This window comes from Hylobates moloch, unplaced genomic scaffold, assembly GCF_009828535.3.
Source record: "Hylobates moloch isolate HMO894 unplaced genomic scaffold, HMol_V3 SCAFFOLD_6, whole genome shotgun sequence".
Lineage (NCBI taxonomy): Eukaryota > Metazoa > Chordata > Mammalia > Primates > Hylobatidae > Hylobates > Hylobates moloch.
The window spans coordinates 153482885-153504495 of record NW_026652281.1 but is presented as its reverse complement, the minus strand read 5'-3'; the positions used below and the strand labels follow the sequence as shown (position 1 = coordinate 153504495).

General features: G+C 50.7%; 1 protein-coding gene across 2 annotated transcripts; it reads right to left on the bottom strand.

Moving 5' to 3' along the window:
• Positions 1 to 751: 751 nt before the first annotated feature.
• On the bottom strand, positions 752 to 21336 carry LMAN2 (lectin, mannose binding 2). Of its 2 annotated transcripts, XM_058440171.1 has the most exons (9): positions 21110 to 21336; positions 20831 to 20949; positions 15271 to 15369; positions 7093 to 7210; positions 6308 to 6387; positions 5965 to 6126; positions 5738 to 5852; positions 3052 to 3171; positions 752 to 1043 (listed from the first exon to the last, which is right to left on the bottom strand). In XM_058440171.1, exons 1-9 carry the CDS (start codon positions 21303 to 21305, stop codon positions 883 to 885), a joined length of 1170 nt encoding a protein of 389 aa, XP_058296154.1. In that variant the 5' UTR covers positions 21306 to 21336; the 3' UTR covers positions 752 to 882. The 2 variants fall into 2 exon arrangements, with proteins under 2 accessions (XP_058296154.1, XP_032014612.1); XM_032158721.2 differs by lacking the exon at positions 15271 to 15369 and having other exon boundaries at positions 21110 to 21335.
• Between the last annotated feature and the right edge of the window lie 275 nt (positions 21337 to 21611).

Below are 21611 nucleotides of genomic sequence, written 5' to 3'. Positions count from 1 at the left end.
CATCCTCCAACCCCTTGCACATCATCCCCGAGCCCCCTGGAGTTCCCCGTCAGTGTACCCGCCTGCCCAGCCAAGCCTCCACGTGGTGCCCCTTGCCACCCATCCTTTCACCCAGAGGCCCAGAGCATGTGGGAGACAGCACAGGGCCCCATCCCCAAAATATCACTTGCCAGGTGACACTGGGCAAGTTGTACTTGACCTCTGAGAGCCGTGTGTCCCCAGCTGGGAAACAGGGCAACCCATCCCATCCTCCTGGAACTCCACAGGCCAGAGCAGATGAGCTGAAAGCTCTAAAGCACTGGCGGGCTGGAAGTCATTAGAAAAGAAGGCAAAGCAAGCCCCTCAGGACAGTCACACGGCTGAGGTTGGGTATTTCACTTTATTTAGCAAACGGTCGCACTCAGCCCCACCACACCGGCCCTGCAGCCTCGCTTGAGCATCTGTCTCAGGAAGCAGCTCAGGGTGAACAGGAAAGCCTGGGTTTCCCAGTTCAGGCCTTATCCATCGCCACACGTGCCACACACCACAAAACAAAATCACTTCCCTACGTCCTCAGGAGCCCACCCCAGTGTGGTCCAGGGGACCCTCCAGTGTTCAACAGCTGCCTGCAGGGGCCGCAGCCCAGCTCTAGGCACAGACCCCTGCTCCCGAGACGCCAGCCCCAGGAGAGCCTCCGTCTCCAGCTGTGGGGGTGCCAGACCCTAAGCCTCGGCTCTGCCACCTGTCCCTGCTGGGCAAGAAGCAAAATGTATGAAAATACTTTAATCATTTATTTGAAACAGTTAAGAAATAAGGTCATCTTGTTGTTCTTTTATAATCCCAGTAAAAAAACAGTTCACATTGGCTCCTGGGCCCAGGGGCAGGCCCCGCCGGTGGCGCCGCTCAGTAGAAGCGCTTGTTCCGCTCCTGCCGCTTCTGGAACACCACGGCCCCCACCACGGCGCAGACAACGATGCCCAGGAGAGCGCACAGCAGCAGCAGGAACACCCGCCACCCCGTCAGGGGCCCGCTGCGGAAGTTCCCCGTGGGGTCATCCACGTTGTCTGGGGGAGAAGAAACGGGGGAGCTGAAACGGCAGCGTGGGCCGGGGATCGGGGGGCTGCAGGAGGGCAGTGGGGATGGAACAGGACAGCCGGCCACGGTGGGCAGGCAGGTCGCACTCACCCCCCTCACCAGGGAGGGGCAGAGGTCAGGTGAAGCCCATCCCAGCCAGCTCTGCAGTCCCCAGGGCAGGGCGGGGCAGAGAGAGGACCAAGCCCACTGGGCCCCAGGACCCCAGCGACAAGCCTAGGCTGCCCTCTGCTGCAGGAAGCCGGTTAAAACCAGACTCCTGGGCTCCCCTGAGTCCAACTCTGGATAAGGGGAGGCCCAGGAGGCTGCATATCCCAGCCCCACCCCCAACGCTGTGGTCTGAGCACCCTATCTGGAGCAGCGCGGCCCTGGTCACAGGCTCCCCCAGCCCACAGCTGGATGCTCTCGGCAGCCCCCCAGGAGGGTCTCCCAGGACCTGAGTCCCACGCTCCACCCCAGCCCACAGCCTCTCTCCTCCACACAAGGTTCTCACAAGTCCTGCCCATCCTGGGATGGGGCCCTCTGGTGCGCTCCCTTGTACAGGCTGAGAGAAGACACTGACTTTCCCAAGCTCTCCAGGCTGTGGGTGGAGGAGCTGGGGTCTGGCTGGGCCCTGTTTCTACCACTCTGCCTCCCTCCCTGACTGCAGCCCCCCCGCGACTCCACACTGTGCAGTCTCCTCAGGCGTCCCCGCACCCAGGCCTCGGGCCCAGGCCCTGCCTTTCAGCGGAGCGCATGCCGCTCTCTTGCCAGCCACAAGCCAACCTCCATCCTCCCTTCCTGCACAAGCTGCCACTGGCAGGCCTGCTGACCACTCTCACCCCAGTCTCTGCTCTGCACACCGACAGCAGCGGCCACTGACTGAACGGGGAGGTCCCTAGGGATGGCGCTTCCCCAGAAAGCCACTCAGCCTCGGGGCTCCCACGGCTCCCTCTGTCTCCCTGTCTGCCTCAGCCCCTAGAATGAGCCGCAGGGACAGGGCCTGCCTGATCTCCGTGTCTCCAGCACGCAGCCCATAGCTAGGCACAGAGGGCAGCTTTGGTCACATCTGAAGGAACAAATGGATTGAATCTAAAAAGGAGTTCATCCTGCCTTGCCAGCTGCATGGGATGCTGGGTGGGCAAGGCAGGTGCCACCTCTGAGAACACCCAGCGGCTGGCAGCCCTCTGACCAAAGGTTGCAGCAAGGTTTGTGTGGCCCCCAAAACATTTCAAAATAATCTGAATCTTTAAAAAGTGAATGGTCACAAAAAACACCGGATCCTGGCTTCTCCTGAAAAGCAGAAACATGCGGCCAAAGTAGCCCATGCAGCATGGGGACCCAGGGCTGGGCTAGGACAGAGCCCGTGCCGTGCACTTCCGTCACTGGCTGGACCCCCAGGCACGCATCTGTGGTTCTTAGGGTGGAGTTCTCCACACACAGATGCCTCATTCCTCCAACCACAGCGTTCACTCTGTGAGGAAAGGGGTAGCTAATTAGTGCCATGGGAAGAACCCAGGCTTCGGGTTCTGTAGAAACCCGATTTCCAGTCTTGCCTTCTCTCTCCTTCTAGCTAAGGAATCCACCCCCTTGGCCAGCAGCACAACTTCTTCCAGGTGGCTCACAGAAGGGACAGGTGGGCCAACATACCCAGCCCCCTGGCTCTGCTGGTCACTGCCCCAGCACCTAGTGAGGGAGGATGCTGGCCCACCCCTCACAGCACTCACGTGGCTAGGATGTCCTCAGAGACTGACTCTCTGCAGACTTCTCTTCTGCCTCATTCATTTACTCAAAAACTTGCCAGAGCTGACACGACCCAAGCCCAATCCTCTAGGAGCTCGGACAGGGCCAGCCAGTGCCGCTTGCCAGGACAGGGCTGATCCAAGAGCCCAGACCACAACCACCACAACCACGACTGGACCACGAGACCCGCCAGGCTGGCTTCACCCCATTCTGGGTCAGGCGCCCAGGCCCAGGCAGGGCACGGCTGTGCACACGCACCTTTGGGCGACTTGAGGAAGTTGACGCTGGGCTCGATCTTGGTCCAGTCGATGCTCTCCTCGTCAGGCGTGTGCTCCACCATCAGCTGGAATAGCTTCATGGAGATGATGTCATGATTGTCTGTAGGACCAAGAATAAAGCTGTGACAGCCTGCAGGCCAGCCTCAGGGCGTGTGGCCCAAGCCCCTCCCCAAAGGGAAGCTGCTGCTGCAGCCGGTAAACCTGCAAGGCCCCTGGGGAGAGCGCTCCCCCGCCCGTCTAGGGCCTGTTTTCTTCCCAGCTCCCTCCAGTCACCAGCAATAAAAAACAGAGAGGAGGCAGAGCAGAGAGAAAACAGTAAGGCCTTTACAAGCAGAGTCATCTCGGTCTAAATCCTGGGGTCTGCTGCCCTCTTTGAGGCTCTTTCCTCACGTGTAAAGCAGTGATGATCTCCATCTGTGTGGGTGCCATGGCAAGTACATGAGAAGGTCTACACCACACAGAAGGTGGCCTGTCTGCAGACTACGTGCTCAAAAACAGACCCGGGAAGGACCAACAGTCGCTGTGTGACTGGCTGAGAAGCCTGAGGCTCCCAAAGGCAGGAGCCACCAGACATTCTTGTCAGAGATCCACATACAGGCTGCAGGGGAACAAACCTGGCAACCAGCTAAGGGCCTGAGCGTAACACAGGTCAGCGGCTGTGCCGAGGAGACTGGGGAAAGGATCTGTCTGATGGCATGGGCAGGGAAGAGCCCCGGCTTGACGCTGATAGATCACCCCAGTGTAGAGATGAGGAGGCTGAGGCTCAAAGCCAACACGTGGGTCCTGGTCAGCCTGGGACTGGAATCTGAGGAAAGGCCCTGTTTAAGGGAGCAGGAATCTCTGGAGCCAAGGGAGGACCTACTGAGCAAGAGTTCCGCCAGGGACAAAGTGTGAGAGCCGAGCATGCACAGCCCCTGGAGGCGGCGAGCGGCCCTGCAGGACAAGGACCAGCCCTGGAGTCAGGCCCCAGTTCCCATCTGGGCTCTGCTGCTTCCTGCTCGTATCTTAGGAAAAATCCTTTCAGTTCTCAAACTCCCAATGGTGGAGTAAAAAGGGAATGAGATGGCCATCTGCCTAAAAATACATCAGGTGACATCACCCATAAGGTGCGTGGCGCTGATGACCCCTGACCAGCAGTCAGACACGGCTCTCCTCATGGCGCCTCCTCCACTCTGTGCTGGGCTCTCTCAACAGCTGTGAGAGCTGCCACCGGCCACGGCCCTGGTGCTGCTCTGCTCCTATCAAGAACCCTCTGAAGAGAAGGGCTGAAACAGTGTGATGAAGCTCCAGGCAACCCGGGGCAGGAGGGGAACCAGCCAGGCGCGAGCTGGAAATGATGAAAGCTGGTTGGCAGGAGGGGTGCTTCCTAGACCTCTCTCCTCTGCTGGGTATATGACTGGAAAACCCCCAAACAATGGATGTTCTGGGGTCTGAGTGGACCCAAGCACTTCCATGCTGAGAGGGGAGGCTCCTGGGCAGTAGGCAGACTACAGGCCCTGGAATGGGTCATCCTGAGGATAAACCACCCATGTCAGGTCCCCCGCGTCACGTGCCAGTTCTGGTCAGGAGCTAGCCCTGGGCCTGGCACCTGCTCAGGGCCCCAAAGAGAGACCAAGAACCACAGCCAAGGGCCACCACGGCCTGGTGACCAGTGAGGCCTGAGCAGGTTAGAGGCACCCCAGTGCTCGCTGAGCACCTGCCCTGGGCCAAACAGCCATGTATAGAGCTTACAATTGAGCAGGAGGCCAGAGACAATAAAATTAATTACTCGGTAGATTCAAAGACGGTAAATATTATGAAGAAAAATAAAGCCGGCAAAGGTGATGGGGAGTGGGCTGGGGACTACAGGAGGGGGCACCACGTTCCACAAGGGAATCAGGGAAGGCCGCACTGAGGAGGTAACATCTGAGCAAGGCCCTAGGAGACAAGGGTGAAACAGCCGGGGCAGGAGGGCACAGGCGCATCCAGGGAGCAGCTGGAAGCCACAGTAGGTAAGGGGAGCAGTGAGCGAGGAGCCAGAGGTGGCAGGGCTGGCACAGAGACCCTGGCGCCCCCTGCAGAGCTCTGAGCAGAGCAGCAGGAGGCCTCACACAGGCTGAAGGCGATTACTCGGCTGCTGTGCTCAGGAGAGACTGTTGGGGGCTGGTGAAGGAGGGGACCACTTGGGAGGCTCCTGTGAGAGACACTGGTGGCCTGAAGCCGCCAGGTAGTCAGGGAGGGGTGGGAAGTGGTGGGACGTGCTGTGAAAATAAAGCCACAGGGACTGTTGATGCACCAGAGGCGCCATGTGAGAGAAAGAAGGGTCCGGAAAGACAGCAAGCAAATAGAGGGGCAGAGGTGCCACTGACATCCCGATGGGCAAGATGTAGCCTCAGCTGCGGGCACAAGGGCTGAGCAGGTCCAGAGCGGTCTGGGCTGGAGATAAATCTGGGAATCTACATAGCCCAAATCTAACTGACCCGCTGCCTCCTGTTGATGGGGAAGGTTGCCAACGGACTGTTCAAGGACTGAGGCCCGGACAGGCCATTTACAGAAGAAAGGAATAGGAGGAACACAGCCAGGTGAGTCCAGAAACCACATGAAGGCAGGCAATCAACTGCATGGAAAGCTCCCCGTCCCTCAGGGTGAGTAGGGCTGGGACCCAACGCCTGGCCCAGCCCACTCACCAGACAGGTCGCCGGTGCCGGCGGAGGCCCCGAAGTAGTAGCCGGTGGGCAGGCGCACTCCCGTGATGTCAATGCAGTTCTTCCACTCGTTCTTGTCCTCCAGGTCGGTCATCACCTGCAGGGCCCAGCACGCTAAGCACCTCGCAGGACGGCAGCCTGCCCTCTTGAGCCTCTGTGGGACCAGCACAGGCCCACCAGCTGCCGCCCCCACCACCCAGCCTGCTCACCGTCAGACGGCCCCGGGAGTAGCGCACAGCCAGGAAGGTGTCGTGATCGCGGTTGCGGAAGTCAGCCGTGCAGCCCGCCAGCTCGGTCCAGCGCCCATCCTTGCTGTGGTCGTAGGACAGGGAGCCATTGTTCACCATCACCGAGATGTACGGGAACACGCGCTGGGACCAAGACACCGGTTACTCCACAAGCGGCCCAGCCTGTGGGGCGAGCAGGGGCACCCAGCACCCCAATCCCTGGAGGCTCCTCTTGTGCCGGGACCATGGAAGTCCCAGGGCCCCCTCCTCTAGCCGACTGCCCAGTCCTTCCTTTCCTGCTCAGCAGGAGAGAGCAGGGGCCTACCTCGGTGGTCTCATCATTGGGGTAGGTGTCCAGGAAGATGGCTAAGCCGTGGAAGTTATCTTTGCTTCCAAACACAGGCCCTAGAATTATAAGGAAATGCTCTCAGAACGGGAGAAACGGGAGCTGTCCCATGGGTACCTAAAAAAGGCAAGCAATGCCAACAGGGGTGGGGGCAAGAGAGCCCAACCCACTGGCCATTCACCAAGAGAGAAGGGATCGTGAAGGGAGAAAGCTGAGGCTTTCTCCTCAGAAGTGGGGGGTCTAGGCATCTGACACAGAGGACTCAAGTTTGAAGGCTGAACTGTGAGGGGACTGAGGCAGGTGTCAGGTGTCAAGGGGGTACCTGGCCTACAAAAAACAGTGAGCCACAGGACAGCCCTAGCCGGGAGGCTCCACACTCTACACCAGGGGCAGCAAACATTCTGTGAAGGGCCACCAAGGAAACGCCTCAGGGTCTGTGGGCCACATGCAGTCACAGCCACACAGTCTTCATGTTTTGGCTTTTTTTTACAACAATAACTGTTTAAAATGGTAAAACCAAGCCAATGAGGGTGTAGGGCTGAGCTGCAGGACCCAGCTGCTCCTCTCCCCTCAGTGACCTTCCTTCCAGAGCCAGGCTCCTTCCGGAGGCGCAGGACTTCATACACGGGAGCAGCACTTTCCTAACAGGAGAGGAGACGCTGGGCCCCACGAGCCACAGGCAGCCCCGCCCCATCTCCCTAGGGGGCCAGCAACCATGCCCATGCCCACCCCCACAGGGCCCAGCTGAGCGAGCGCCAGCCCACCTGGCACGAGACGGTCCCGGGTGTACCACAAGGCGATGCCGTCTCCATGGAGGTTCTTCTTCCCTGTGCCGTGGACTTTGAAGTGGACATGCATTTCCCAGTCCTTGAGGAAGCAGGGCTGGAGGGAGAGCAGAATGGGCTGCTCAGAGCTCCCCGGGGCATTCCAGCAAGCTGGAGGCAACCCCAGCACAGCCCCTGCCCCACAGACCTCTCTTCTCTCCCCAGCTAAGACTGGGCACTCCTTGGCACAGGGCCACAAGTGCCACTGACCACAGACCACTAGATGTTCTCAGCGTGAAGGGAAGAGACTGCTGGGCACCAGGTAAGGTGGGGGAGGCCACAGTGTCCCAAGGCTACCTGAGGCCCAGACCCCGCCAGCAGACCTCAGGCTGCTCCTGAGAGGTGGCAGCCACACTGTTCACCCTCATTACCAGTCACACCCACCAGCCATTTCCTCTCCATCCACTGCTCTTGCCCTGGAACCTTGTGCAGAGGTTACGACTCTTATTTGAGCGACGTATTTAACAGGAAAACAAATTCAGAGGTGTAACAACTTGTCCAGAGCAGCTCAGTGGACTGTCTGGATTCACGCGCAGGGCTTTCTGACTCCGAGAGCTCTGCTCAGTGGACTCTCTGGATTCACATGCAGGGTTTTCTGACTCCGAGAGCTCTGTTCTGCCTTCGGTACTTCCCACGGCCTGCAGGCCTTTCACATAAATTGCACCAGCCCCTTTCTGGTCACCCACATCCACTGCCATACCCACCCTGCTAACCAACCTTCCCAAGTGAGGAAAATCAGGCCGGGTCAGTGCTGCTGGGCCTCAAGCCCAGGTCTGGCTGACTCCAAAACCCAGCCCTTCACCAGTTCACCTCCCCAGCCCAGCCTAAGTGTGGTACCAGCGCTGGGGATGAGAGCTGGTCAGGGTCGTGCTCTGGGGCTCAAGGGCACCACCATGTGAGCTGGGGCAGGGATGGGCACTGCCTGCGGCAAGGGAGAAAGCCTGGCCTTACCCATCAGGAAGTCGCTTGTGAAAACTAAGGTGTCAACACACACGGTGACAAGAATCCACTTTCAGGAAGTCTGCAGATGGGTATGTAAGCAAGTGATCAAACAAAGACCCATCAGAAAGGCAAACCCAAACAGGATGTTGACCTGTCAGACTAACAACTGTGAAAAAGACCATTAATGTCCAATGCAGATGAGGATGAAGAGAAATGAATACAGGAGTAAAGGAACATGAAACAGTATTAATGATGGGTAATTCTGGGAGGGGGATTATGGCGACTGTTTACCATGTTTGAATAATGTATAATAAACATATTACTTCTGTGATCACAAAAAAATAAAAAACACTGTACCTATGTGAGCAATATGCTTCATGCATTCATTGATGCCACAGACTCACCGCTCCCACTCTGGGCACCGGGAACCCAGATAACAAAACCTAGGCCGAGTCCCCGAGAGCACAAAAGAATGGAAGATATAGAATTATGGGTAAGAGACAGAGCAAACAGTGAGAGAGGCTAAGACTCATATAATTGGGATTCCAGGGTAAGATGTGAGAGATTAGGGCAAAGGAATATTTAAAGACATCTAAGCACTTGCCACAAACTTTAAAAGTCCTACAAACCAAAGGAGATGACGAAAAAGAAAACCATATTTAGGCACAAAAAAAGAAGGGAGGGATAGAGGAAACAACACCAACAAAAAACATGGTTTTTTTAACATGAAACTATTTTTTCTAATTTTTTCCCCATGGTACAGCCCCAGGCAATCCTGAGAATGTGTGCCACAAAAGTATTTTTTCTTTCTTTTCAATTTCAACTTTTATTTTAGATACAGGGGCTACATGTGCAGGTTTTACATGGGTATACTGCACCCAGGCAGGGAGAACAGTACCCAATAGGTAGTTTTTCAACCCACGTCCTCCCCCATCTAGTTAGTCTGGAGTGTCTATTGTTCTCCTCAAAAACAGATAATCTTGGCCGGGTGCAGTGGCTCACGCCTGTAGTCTCAGCACTTTGGGAGGCTGAGGCAGGTGGATCACTTGAGGTTGAGACCAGCCTGGCCAACATGGTGAAATCCCGTCTCTACTAAAAACACAAAAATTAGCCAGGCATGGTGGTGCGTGCCTGTAATCCCAGCTACTTGGGAGGCTGAGGCGGGAGAACTGCTTGAATCTGGGAGGTGGAGGTTGCAGTGAGCCGAGATTGTGCCACTGCACTCCAGCCTGGGCAACAGAGTGAGACTCTGTCTCAAAAAAAAAATCACAGTCTCACTCTGTCGCCCAGGCTGGAGTGCAGCGGCACAATCTCGGCTCACTGTGAGCTCTGCCTCCCAGGTTCACGCCATTCTCCTGCCTCAGCCTCCCCAGTAGCTGGGACTACAGGTGCCCACCACCACACCCGGCTAATTTTTTTGTCTTTTTAGTAGAGACAGGGTTTCACCGTGTTAGCCAGGATGGTCTCGATCTCCCGACCTTGTGATCCACCCACCTCAGCCTCCCAAAGTGCTGAGATTACAGACGTGAGCCACCACGCCCAGTATTTTTTTTTTTTCTTTTTGAGACAGAGTTTCACTCTTGTTGCACAGGCTGGAGTGCAATGGCGTGATCTTGGCTCACTGCAGCCTCCGCCTCCCAGGTTCAAGCGATTCTCCTGCCTCAGCCTCCTGAGGAGCTGGGATTACAGGCATGTACCATCACACCCAGCCAATTTTGTATTTTTAGTAGAGACGGGGTTTCTCCATGTTGGTCAGGCTGGTCTTCGACTCCCGACCTGAGGTGATCCGCCCGTCTCGGCCTCCCAAATTGCTGGGATTACAGGTGTGAGCCACCGCACCCGGTCATAAAAAAATAATAATCTTAAAGAAAAAGCAACCAGAGAGAAAAAAGAGATGACCCTCAAAGGAGCAATAATTAGCCTGATACCTGGCTTCACAACGGAAACAGTGGGAGCAAGAAGGCAGATGACTGATACGTTTGGAGATACAGGAAGGTAACAGCCAGCATGGGATTCTATACTCAGCAAATGCATCCTTCAAGAATGAAGGTAAAATTAAGATATTTTGAGACAAACAAACAAAACCCAAAAGAATTCATTAGCAGACTCATGCTTTCATTCTTCAGGGAGAAAGAAAATGATCCCCATCCAGATGTAAAGTCAGAGTCCAGAAGGAATGAAGAACAACAAATACAGTGACTATAACGGTGAAATCTAAATATCTGCATAAAACAACGGGTTGTGTGACTTAAAACAGAAATAATTAAAACAAATGACAACAATAAATGGAGTTAAAGTGTGTTAGGATCCTTGTACTGTCCAGGAAGAAGGTAAAGTACACATTATCATTAGTCTTTCGTAAAACATGAATGCCTGCTTTAAATTCTAGGGTGACCACTTAAAACTGAGGAGAGCCTATAACTTTCAAGCTAATAGAAGAGGAAAAATAGGATAATAAAAATTAACCTAAAAGAAGACTAGAGAGAAAAATGAACAGAGAATAGGCAATTTGGATATAAAGAGTAACACAGCAGATTAAACCCAAATGTATCATATTTCATTAAATGTAAACGGACTAAATGTTAAATAAAAAACAAAACCTAAGGGCGCCTAGGATCTCTGTATTATTTCCTGCAACTGCATGTGAATTTATAATTATGTCAAAATAAAAAGTTTAATTTGAAAAGTAAAGAGGCCAGATGCAGTAGCTCATACCTGTAGTCCCAGCACCTTGGGAGGCCATCATAGGAGGTTTGCTTGAGCCAAGGAGTTCAAGACCAGCCTGGGCAACACAGCAAGACTCCACCTCTATAAAAAAAAATAATAAGTATATAAAGATCAGAGATCTAAACTTAAGAGCTAAAACCTGGCCGGTTGCAGTGGCTCACACCTGTAATCTGAAACACTTTGGGAGGCTGGAGGCAGGTGGATCACCAGAGCACAGAAGTTCAAGACTAGCCCAGGCAACATGGTGAAAATCTGTCTCTACAAAAAAATACGAAAATTAGCTGGGCCTGACTGCACATGCCTGTAGTCCCAGCTACTTGTGGGGCTGAGGCAGGAGGATCACTTGAGCTGGAGAAGTCAAGGCTGCAGTGAGCCATGTTCATGCCACTGCACTCCAGCCTGGGCAATAAAATGAGACCCTGCCTCAAAAAACAATAAACAAACCAACAAAAAACCATTTAAAACTCTTAGAAGAGGCTGGGCCTGGTGGCTCACGCCTGTAATCCCAGCACTTTGGGAGGCCGAGACGGGTGGATCACCAGGTCAGGAGATCGAGACCATCCTGGCTAACATGGTGAAACCCCGTCTCTACTAAAAAATACAAAAAATTAGCCTGGCGTGGTGGCGCAGGCCTGCAGTCCCAGCTACTCAGGAGGCTGAGGCAGGAGAATGGCACGAACCCGGGAGGCGGAGCTTGCAGTAAGCCAAGATCATGCCACTGCACTCCGGCCTGGGCGACAGAGCGAGACTCTGTATCAAAAAAAAAAAAAAAGAAACTCTTAGAAGAAAATCTAGGGAAAAAATGTTCATGACACTGGATTTAGTAATGATTTCTTGGATATAGCACCAAAAACACAGACAAAAAAAAAAAAGATAAATTGTACTTCACCAAAACTAAAATTTTTGTACATCAAAGAGCATGATCAAGAGAGTGAAAAGACAACCCACAGAATAGGAGAAAATATTTGCAAATCACATATCTGATAAGGGATTAATATCTAGAATATACAAAGAAACCCTAGGCCGGGCATGGTGGCTCATGCCTGTAATCTCAGCACTTTGGGAGGCCGAGGCGGGCAGATCACCAGGCAAGGAGATGGAGACCATCCTGGCTAACACAGTGAAACCCGTCTCTACTAAAAACACAAAAAATTAGCTGGGCATGGTGGCGGGTGCCTGTAGTCCCAGCTACTCGGGAGGCTGAGGCAGGAGAATGGCGTGAACCCAGGAGGCAGAGCTTGCAGTGAGCCGAGATGGTGCCACTGCAGTCCAGCCCAGGCGACAGAGCGAGACTCCGTCTCAAAAAAAAAAAAAGAAACCCTAAAACTCAATGACAAAAAAAATCCAATTCAAAAACACACAATAGACATGAACAGACATTTCTCCAGAGAAGACACACAAATAGTCACTAAGTATAACAAAATGCTCAGCATTTTATTTGCATTTCCACCAGGGAAATGCAAATAAAAACCATGAGATGCCACTTCACAACCATTGGAACGGCTATTATTTTTTAAATTATTATTATTATTTTTTTTTGAGACAGTCACACTCTGTCACCCAAGCTGGAGTGCAGTGGCACAATCTTGGCTCACTACAACCTCCGCCTCCCAGGCTCAAGCGATTCTCCTGGCTCAGTCTCCCGAGTAGCTGGCATTACAGGTGTGCACCAACATGCTCAGCTAATTTTTTTGTATTTTAGTAGAGAATGGGTTTCACCATGTTGCCCAGGGTGGTTTTGAACTCCTGAGCTCAGGCAATCCACCCACCTCGGCCTCCCAAAGTGCTGGGATTACAAGCATGAGCCACCGCGCCCAGCCTGAAATGGCTATTATATTAAAAATAAATAAGGCCGGGCATGGTGGCTCACACTTGTAATCCCAGCACTTTGGTAGGCCAAGGCGGGCGGATCACGAGGTCAAGAGATGGAGACCATCCTGGCCAACATGGTGAAACCCTGTCTCTACTAAAAATACAAAAACTAGCTGGGCGTGGTGGCGGGCGCCTGTAGTCCCAGCTACTCGGGAGGCTGAGGCAGGAGAATCACTTGAACCCGGGAGGCAGAGGTTCCAGTGAGCTGAGATCATGCCACTGCACTCCAGCCTGGCGACAAGGCGAGACTTCATCTCAATACATACATACATACATACATACGTAAATAAATAACAAATGTTGGCAAGGATGTGGAGAAATTGGAATCCTTGTGCATTGCTGGTGGGAATATAAAATGGTGCAGTTGCTATAGAAAACAGTTTGGTAGTCCTCAAAAAATTAAAAATAGAATTACCATATGATCCAGAGATTCTACTTCCTAGGTATATACCCAAAAGAACTGAAAGTAGGATTCAAACAGATACTTGTATACCAATGTTCACTGTAGCACTATTCACAATGGCAACAGATGGAAACAACCCAAGTGTCCATTACGAACAGATGAATACGTGGAATGTGGTCTAGACACACACACACACACATACACACACACACACACACACACGAATATTACTCAGCAACAAAAAGGAATGTAGTACTGATATATACTACAGTATGGAGGAACCTTCAAGATATGCGAAGTAAAGTAAGTCAGACAAAGAAGACAAATATTGTGTATGCCTCCATTTACATGAGATGCCTGGAACAGTCAAATTTACAGAGATGAGGTAGAATGCTGGTTACCAGGGACTGTGGGGATGGGAGTGATTGTTAAATGGGTAGAGTTTCAGTTGGGATGAGGAAAGAGTTCTGGAGAGGGACGGTGGTGATGGCTACACAGCAATGTGAATGCACTTAATGCCACTGACCTGTACACTTAAAAATGGTTAAAATGGGCCAGGCGCAGTAGCTCACGCCTGTAATCCCAGCACTTTGCGAGGCCAAGGCAGGAGGATTGCTTAAGGCCAGGAGTTCGAGACCAGCCCAGGGCAGCATAGTGAGACCTCAGCTCTACAAAAAATAAAAAATAAAAAAATTAGCCAGGCACAGTAGCATATGCCTTGTAATCCCAGCTACACAGGACACTAAGCAGGAGGATCACTGGAGTCCAGGAGTTCGAGGCTGCAATGAGCTAGGATTGCGCCATTGCACTCCAGCCTCAGTGACAAAGTGAGACCCTGTCTCTAAAAAAAAAAATTTTTTTTTTTTTTAAATTTTAAAAACTGGTTAAAATGGCACACTTTGGTACATACTCTTTTTTTTTTTTTTTTTTTTGAGACAGAGTCTTGCTCTGTCGCCAGGCTGGAGTGCAGTGGCGTGATCTCAGCTCACTATAACCTCTGCCTCCCTGGTTCAAGGGATTCTCCTGCCTCAGCCTCCTGAGTAGCTGGGATTACAGGCACACGCCACCACGACCAGCTAATTTTTTGTATTTTTAGTAGACACCGGGTTTCACCATGTTGGCCAGGATGGTCTTGATCTCCTGACCTCGTGATCCACCTACCTTGGCCTCCCAAAGTGCTGGGATTATAGGCGTGAGCCACCGCGCCCAGCCTGTGTTACATACGTTTTATCACAATAGAAAAATATTTGAGAAATTTGGCCGGATGTGGTGGCTCACACCTGTAATCCCAGCACTTTGGGAGGCCACGGCAGGCGGATCACCTGAGGTCAGGAGCTCAAGACCAAGCCAGGCCAACATGATGAAACCTCGTCCTACTAAAAATACAAAAATTAGCCAGGTGCGGTGGTGGGTGCCTATAGTCCCAGCTACTAGGGAGGCTGAGGCAGGAGAATCACTTGAACCCGGGAGGCAGAGGTTGTGGTGAGCTGAGATCGCACCACTGCACTCCAGCCTGGGCAACAGAGTGAGACCCTGTCTCAAAAAAAAAAAGAAATATTTGAGAAATTTTCTTGCATGTGCAGATGCATAAGTAGAACAGTCGAAACATTTTTTTGGATAGCCATTACATCTTTTAAATGCCATTGTTAGGCTGGGCGCAGTGGCTCATGCCTGTAATCCCAGCACTCTGGGAGGCCAAGGTGGGTGGACTGCTTGAGCCCAGAGTTCACGACCAGCCTAGGTAACATGGTGAAACCCTACTTCTACCAAAAAAAAAAAAAAAAATTAGCCAGGCATGGTGGTGCACGCCTGTAGTCCCAGCTACTCAGGAGGCTGAGGTGGGAGGATCACGCCCAGGAGACCGAGGCTGCAGTGAGCCGTGATCACACCATTGCATTCCAGCCTAGGTGACAGATTAAGACCCTGTCTAAAAAGAAAAAAAAAAGCCACTGTTTCAACATCAATGTGTAGCCTACTGAAGAAAATAGTTTCATAAATTAATGGATTTAAAGGTAAAAGCAGTTACAATGGTAAATTTTATGTTATATGCATTTACAACAATAAAAATAACAGCCCTGAAGCCTAGTGATATACCATTTATAAGAGAAAACGCTGAAACATAAAGAGATGGGAAAAAGTAAAAGGACAGAAAAAATGTATTATGCAACACTAACCAAAAGCAAGCTTCTGCTCCTTGAGGAAGACATGGTCACAGGTGGTGCAGAGCTGTGGTCCGCCTGCTCCTGCTCCTGCCTCACCACTGTTTGCTCTGGCTGAGGAACAAGTTGGTCAGGAAGCCTCGCAGCAGCCACGACATACCTTTATTTATTTATTTATTTATTTATTTATTTATTTATTTAGAGACAGTCTCGCTCTGTCGCCCAGGCTGGAGTGCAGTGGCATAATCTCAGCTCACCACTACTTCTGCCTCCCAGGTTCGAGCAATTCTCCTGCCTCAGCCTCCGGAGTAACTGGGACTACAAGCGCCCACCACCACACCCAGCTAATTTTTGTATTTTTAATAGAGACAAGGTTTCACCATGTTGGCCAGGACAGTCTCAAACTCCTGACCTCAGGTAATCTGCCTGCTCTGGCCTCCCAAAGTGCTGGGATTACAGGCGTGAGCCACAGCACCCGGCCTACCCATGGCTTTAAAGATACCGGAAGAAAACCTGTGGAACCAGAGGTGACAATTCACTGAATCTGAATCACTTTAATGAGCTGCAATGTAAAATCCCCAGAAAAGGGATGTGCTGACTTGATCAGAGGAGCAAAGGAAAGAATCTCGAAGTGAAAGGACCAGCTGGAATGCTACCAAGGCTTCGAGAATCACCACAAGAAAAACTCTTTGTGAAGGTTCTAACACACATCTAACGCATCGTTTCCAGATGAGAATCCACAAGCGGCTCACTGACCTGCACAGTCCTCCTGAGATTAAGCAGATTACTTCCATCAGTATTGAGCCAGGAGTTGAGGTGGAAGTCACCATTGCACATATTTAAAGTTGACTATTTTAATAAATTGATTACCGGTTGTTGTTGTTGTTGTTGTTGTTTTAAAAAAAAAAAGCAAGCTTCTATAGCTATACCCATAACAAAATGTAAAAAGGGGTTCTCCATTTACCTACAGATATAATAAATCTAAGTTTTTGTATGTACCTAATTTGGCCTCAAAACATATAAAACAGAAACTGACAGAACTACAAAGATGCAGACAAATCCATATACAGAAATTTTTTTAACACTTTTTTTTTTTGAGATGGGGTCTTACTATGTTACCTGGGCTGGTTTTGAACTCCTTGACTCAAGCAATCCTCCTGCCTCAGCCTCCCCAGTAGCTAAGACTTACAGGCACGTCATCTTGCCCAGCCATACACAGAAATTTTTAACAAAGCTCTCTTAGTAACTTAGAAAAGCGAGCAGACAAAAACGTGAGGAAAGCTAGAGAAGATCTGAACTCAGTCTTAACCCTGGCTGCACGGCAGACCCACCTGGGAAGCTCAGAAAGCAAGTCTGACCTAAAGAACCTACGTGGCACACTGTAGTCAACAAGTAGAGAATCCGCATTCATAAGCACAAACAGAACGCGTCCAAAAAATCTGACCATGATCCAATTCCATCAGCTATCTAACAATAATAAACAATTTTAAAAGACAACTAAAATAGCCCTCATAGATTTGAAAACTTTAAAAAAATATATCTCACATGTACAAAAGTCAGCCCAGAAACCAGATTTCAAATGGTCTCTTTGGTGCCCAGGAGTTTTCTGCACCTGGGGACAACACCCTGAAGAAAGACCAGGCTGCTGCGAGGCTGACCTCAGAGCAGAAGGGCAACCGAGTGCGGGAGGTGGGAAAGGAAAACCCACACACCCATTCCCAGCATGTTCATGGGGAGGCTGGTTTCAGGAATGAGCACGAGACAGTGGAGGACCTGGAAACTGACTCCTCCAGGACTACGCAGGCCTTAGAAAGTCTCCATGACCCCAGATTAAAACTGCAGATTAGTGGAGACATACTACGATGCAGACAACAGAAGGCCTCTGGAGGATCTTAAGCAGGCAAGGCACAGGCTGGAAATGATTCAGAAGGTGCTTTTGGGGACAAACATGACATGATCACAGTTCTTAACCCACAGCAAACCCACCTGGGGAACTCAGAAAGCCTAATGCCTTGGTCCTACACCAGGCCAACTACATCAGAATCACCTGGCAATAAGAGGCTATTTTACAGTTAAGCAGTTTCCACATCTCTGCTTGCAATGAAACGGAATGCAGATGTAATCAACAGTCAGCCGAAACATCATCAAAAGTTTTGATAGAAGATCACTGCATGACGTTGGGTTTATAAACCAAAAGAAGATCAAAGTATTCAGTGATGCTGCTGCACCAAACTCCCTCGGTGCCAGGCAAAGTGGTGGTGAGCACCTGTGTCCCAGATACTCAGAGGCTGAGGTGGGAAGACTGTTTCCAGTCCAAGAGTTCAAGGTAAGACTGGGCAACATAGTAAGATCCCATCTCTAACAGAAATTTAAAATTTTAAAAATAACCCCATCTCCATCTACTATTTAAGAGAACAGTTTCTCAGAATTCATGTACATAAAAACAAAAAGTAGAAGTGGTACTGAACTTGTCTTATTCTGACAGTAGTACCCATCCAGATGGGGGTGGGGGGGGTGACATCCTACTGAGATATCATGTTTCAAAAAATGTTTACTTTTGTATAATAACTATTCAAAAACTGTGTAATGCATTTACTTTTATCAAGTGTGTACAGATAATTATAATAATCTCAAGTAAAATATTAAAAGTTTCACAGTCTCAACAAAATTAAAAAGTTTAAGTTATTATATTTATTTTACTTGTAGAAGAATATGGTAGGCTAATGAATAACATTTTCAAGCATTAAATATATTGCATTAGGATAATATTCTGCGTGGAAATGAAAATACAAGTTCAATTAAAAAACTGACATACTAGCTAGGCACAGTGGCTCACATCTGTAATCCTAGCACTTTGGGAGGTGGAGGTGGGCAGATCACTTGAGGCCAGGAGTTGGAGACCAGCCTTGCAAACATGGCAAAACCTCATCTCTACTAAAAATACAAAAAATTAGCTGGACACGGCAGTGCGTGCCTGTAATCCCAGCTACTGGGGAGGCTGAGGCAGAAGAATCACTTGAACTCATGAGGTGGAGGCTGCAGTGAGCTGAGATCGCACCACTGCATTCCAGCCTGGGCGACAGAGCATGACCCTGTCTCAAAAAAAAAAAAAAACCCCTCTACTAAAAATACAAAAACTAGCTGGGCGTGGTGGTGCACACCTGTAATTCCAGCTACTCAGGGGGCTGAGGCAGGAGAATCACTTGAACCAGGGAGGCGGAGGTTGCAGTGAGCCGAGACTGCGCCACTGCCCTCCAGCCTGGGTGACAGAACAAGACTCCAACTCAAAAAAAAAAAGGGGGGGGGGGATATCAAATTGCAATATTTAGATTCCACTGAATGTTTAAAATACTGAAGTTTTATTTTAAAGTCAATATTTAAAATATGCTGTCATCCTTTGCGAATACTTAAACCTAATGACAAACAATTTTTGTTACCAACTTTTAAAAAGGTTGCTACAACAGCAAAAAAAGCTTAAAGACCACTGCCGCAGCCTCCGCACAAGACCCCCAAAAGGACAGGGCCTGAGCAGCCTCCCCAGGTCCTATGCTGCAGCCACCAGGCACTTAAGAGTTCTAGTCATCTCTGAGCCACTCCTTCATCTAGACCACCCCACCCCCGCACCACAGCAGGAGCTATTTTATGGCTGCTCGGAAGACAGCAGGTGTTCAGGGAATGTTCGCCTGAGTGCATGCCTCTCCCGGATGGAGTGAATGAAGGAGATAAAAAAGGGAAAAGTTTAGGAAGCATCTCTCCAGCTCATGAAAGGAAGAGGCAGTTCTTGGGAAACACTGAACAGAAAATTCTGATTTCCAAGCAATTCTTTTCCGGAACTTATAGGAAGCACTCCAAATGTTTCAGGAATATCAGCAGAGCCAAATAGAAAGGTGGAGGAAGGAAGGCAAAAGAATTGTACTCCAGACTGAAAATTCGATGAAGCCAAGTGCAGAAGCCTCTCAGTCCTGTGACATCCTCAAGCCACTGATGATGCCAACCATCAGCTATCTACAACCAAAATTTAAGCCACTGTCTTAGATGTGTCTATTACTTGTGGCTAATCCTGATTTCTACAGTTCCAGCACTATTTGCACCTTACTTTAAAAAAATAATAATAATGCTATACTGAACTCATTTCCATGAAAAATATAAGGTTGCATTATCATTTCTTTAAAATATCTGAAAGCCCTAAGACAGAATAATGTGACAGAATGTAACTTGGGGGAGATAGGCTGGTTAATGAAGAGATGTCTGCGTGGGTGGCACTTGAATTGAGACTTAACAGATGAGAAGGAACCAAGCAGGCATGAGGAGCCAGGAGGCGGTGTCCCAGACAGAGGGAACAACAGGTGCAAAGGACCTGAGGCAAGAAGGCAGCCAGGGAGGCTGGAACAAAATTAACAGAGAGAATGACTGGAGATGCACCAGGGGCCAGATTGTGCAGACATAATGCATGCTTACCCCTTCACAGGGGACTCCACGCTCTGAGGATCAGAGTGAAAGCTGAAGAAAGTATCCCCAGATGCCACTAACAGCAGTGTGGAGGCTCGGGGCAGGAAGGAGAGGAGGAGCTGAGGGGACAGGCAGATCAGGCAACACAAGGACAGTGTGGGTTCCCAGAACTAAACAAGAAAGTCAACCAGCAGGGACCAGAGAGCAGGGTGATGGAGAAAACCAGAACACTGGCCAACAGCTTAAGCCATGGGAAGGGTTGAGATCAGGCAAGCTGGGTCAGGAGCAGGTCCCACTCCAAGCTGTAACCCAGCCCCAAATTCTTCTTCTTTCCCCTTTTTCCTCACCTTGACTGCCTCAGTGTGGAGTCTGTGTAGCAGCTGTCATTGGCCACTGCTCACATACTACATACTACATACTCTGAGGCAAAGGTCACAGACACTAAAACTGCCCACAGGTCCAGTCCCTCCACACTACTGATGACAAGACCCTCAACCAAGCATTGGAAAAAGGGTTCTAAGGGGTTCCTCCACTATCCAGGTGAAAAGAGTCAAGTACATCGAGTGAACTGCTGGGCTTAGAGATCAGACATATCAGAGTTCAAATACTGTTTATGCCATTTGCTAGCTGTGTTATCTTTGTATAGTCATGAAAGCCATCTATTTCAAACAACTTGTTTGAAAATTAAATGCAATAAGGCATGGCAAGGTCAGTGCCTAGCACACAGCAAAACACCCAATGAAGAGCCAGTTCGCTCGGTTCTTCCCACTATTGAGGGGGTTCAAGTCAGACAGCCTGACAGTTCCACTACTTTCTGGCTATGTAACTTTGGGTAAGGCACTTTCAAACCTGAGTCTTAGCTTCTCAGTGGGTAAAATGGAAATAACATTACTCATCTCGCATGGCTTTTAAAGTGAGGGGGATGTAAAGTGTCAAGCGCAGCTCCTGACACATAGTAAGTACCCAATACCCATTGCCTCTTATTATTGGTGGGTGTGACCAAGATGAGGAAAAGGCCAGGGACGGAGGTGCAAACCTATAAACCAAGCTCGGGTCTCAGCTGCTCGGGAGGCAGGGATCAGCAGCCAAACCGAACAGTACGCCTATCCTCTTGAGAACCACTCACCTGGTGGTTCCAGATAGAGCCCTCTTTGCTGCGCTCGTCAGGGGTCAGACGTACGTACTGGCTCGTGAGCATAGTGCTGCCCTGGAAGTCCCAGAGGGGCATAGAGCTGGAACCGACCCCTGTGGGAAGAGACAGGTGCTAAGAGGCCACGCCAGGACTGGCCTCACCAGAGGCAGGAAACCCACAGAGGTGCTCTGCTCAGGAGAAAGCGTACGCCTTCCCCCAGCCCTGTTCAGCCTCGCCCTCACCCTTCACTCATTCCCGCCCCAAGGGCTTCACCTTGGTAGGGCTTAATGAGCGAATGCTCCCGCTTGAGATGTTCACTGTTGCCGTCAGTTATATCCGCAGTCACAGACCCCAACAACAAAAGAAGAAAGAGAGGTATAGTGGGGCCAGGGCCGGGGCCGGGAAGCCCAGGCCTTCCCAGGCACCGCCGGCCCCAGCCCCAACGCGAAATCCAGCCTTCCGCCGCCATTCTCCTCTCCTCTCGGCCACTTCCGCCCTAGAACTTCCGCCTTCCGGGTGTCCCATCTAATGGCCTCCGGCCGGAAGCTCTTCAACTTTAGTGTCGCCAGGGAGTCAAAAAGCAAAGCCTCCGCAGCAGACGGGGCGGCAGCTGCATTGGCTGGGCAGCCTCTCATCCTGGTTGAGTGCAGTTCCATCTCCTTAGAGGCTCCAAGGCACACGCCGGCCAGCCCCAGCAATGGGTTCTTTCGAGCGACAAGAGCTGTAACCAGTCACGGAACAGCACGTTAGGCTTGCGAGCCAATGAGGAGCAGAG

Bases quoted from the DNA above. Each gene is read 5' to 3' on its own strand.
- LMAN2 (XM_058440171.1), bottom strand. From the start codon at position 21,305: ATGGCGGCGGAAGGCTGGATTTCGCGTTGGGGCTGGGGCCGGCGGTGC. The intron at 6,127-6,307 runs GTAGGCCCCTGC...TCTTGGTCCCAG, and splicing joins CCAATGATGAGACCACCGAG to CGCGTGTTCCCGTACATCTC. The intron at 5,853-5,964 runs GTGAGCAGGCTG...TGGGCCCTGCAG, and splicing joins ACTCCCGGGGCCGTCTGACG to GTGATGACCGACCTGGAGGA.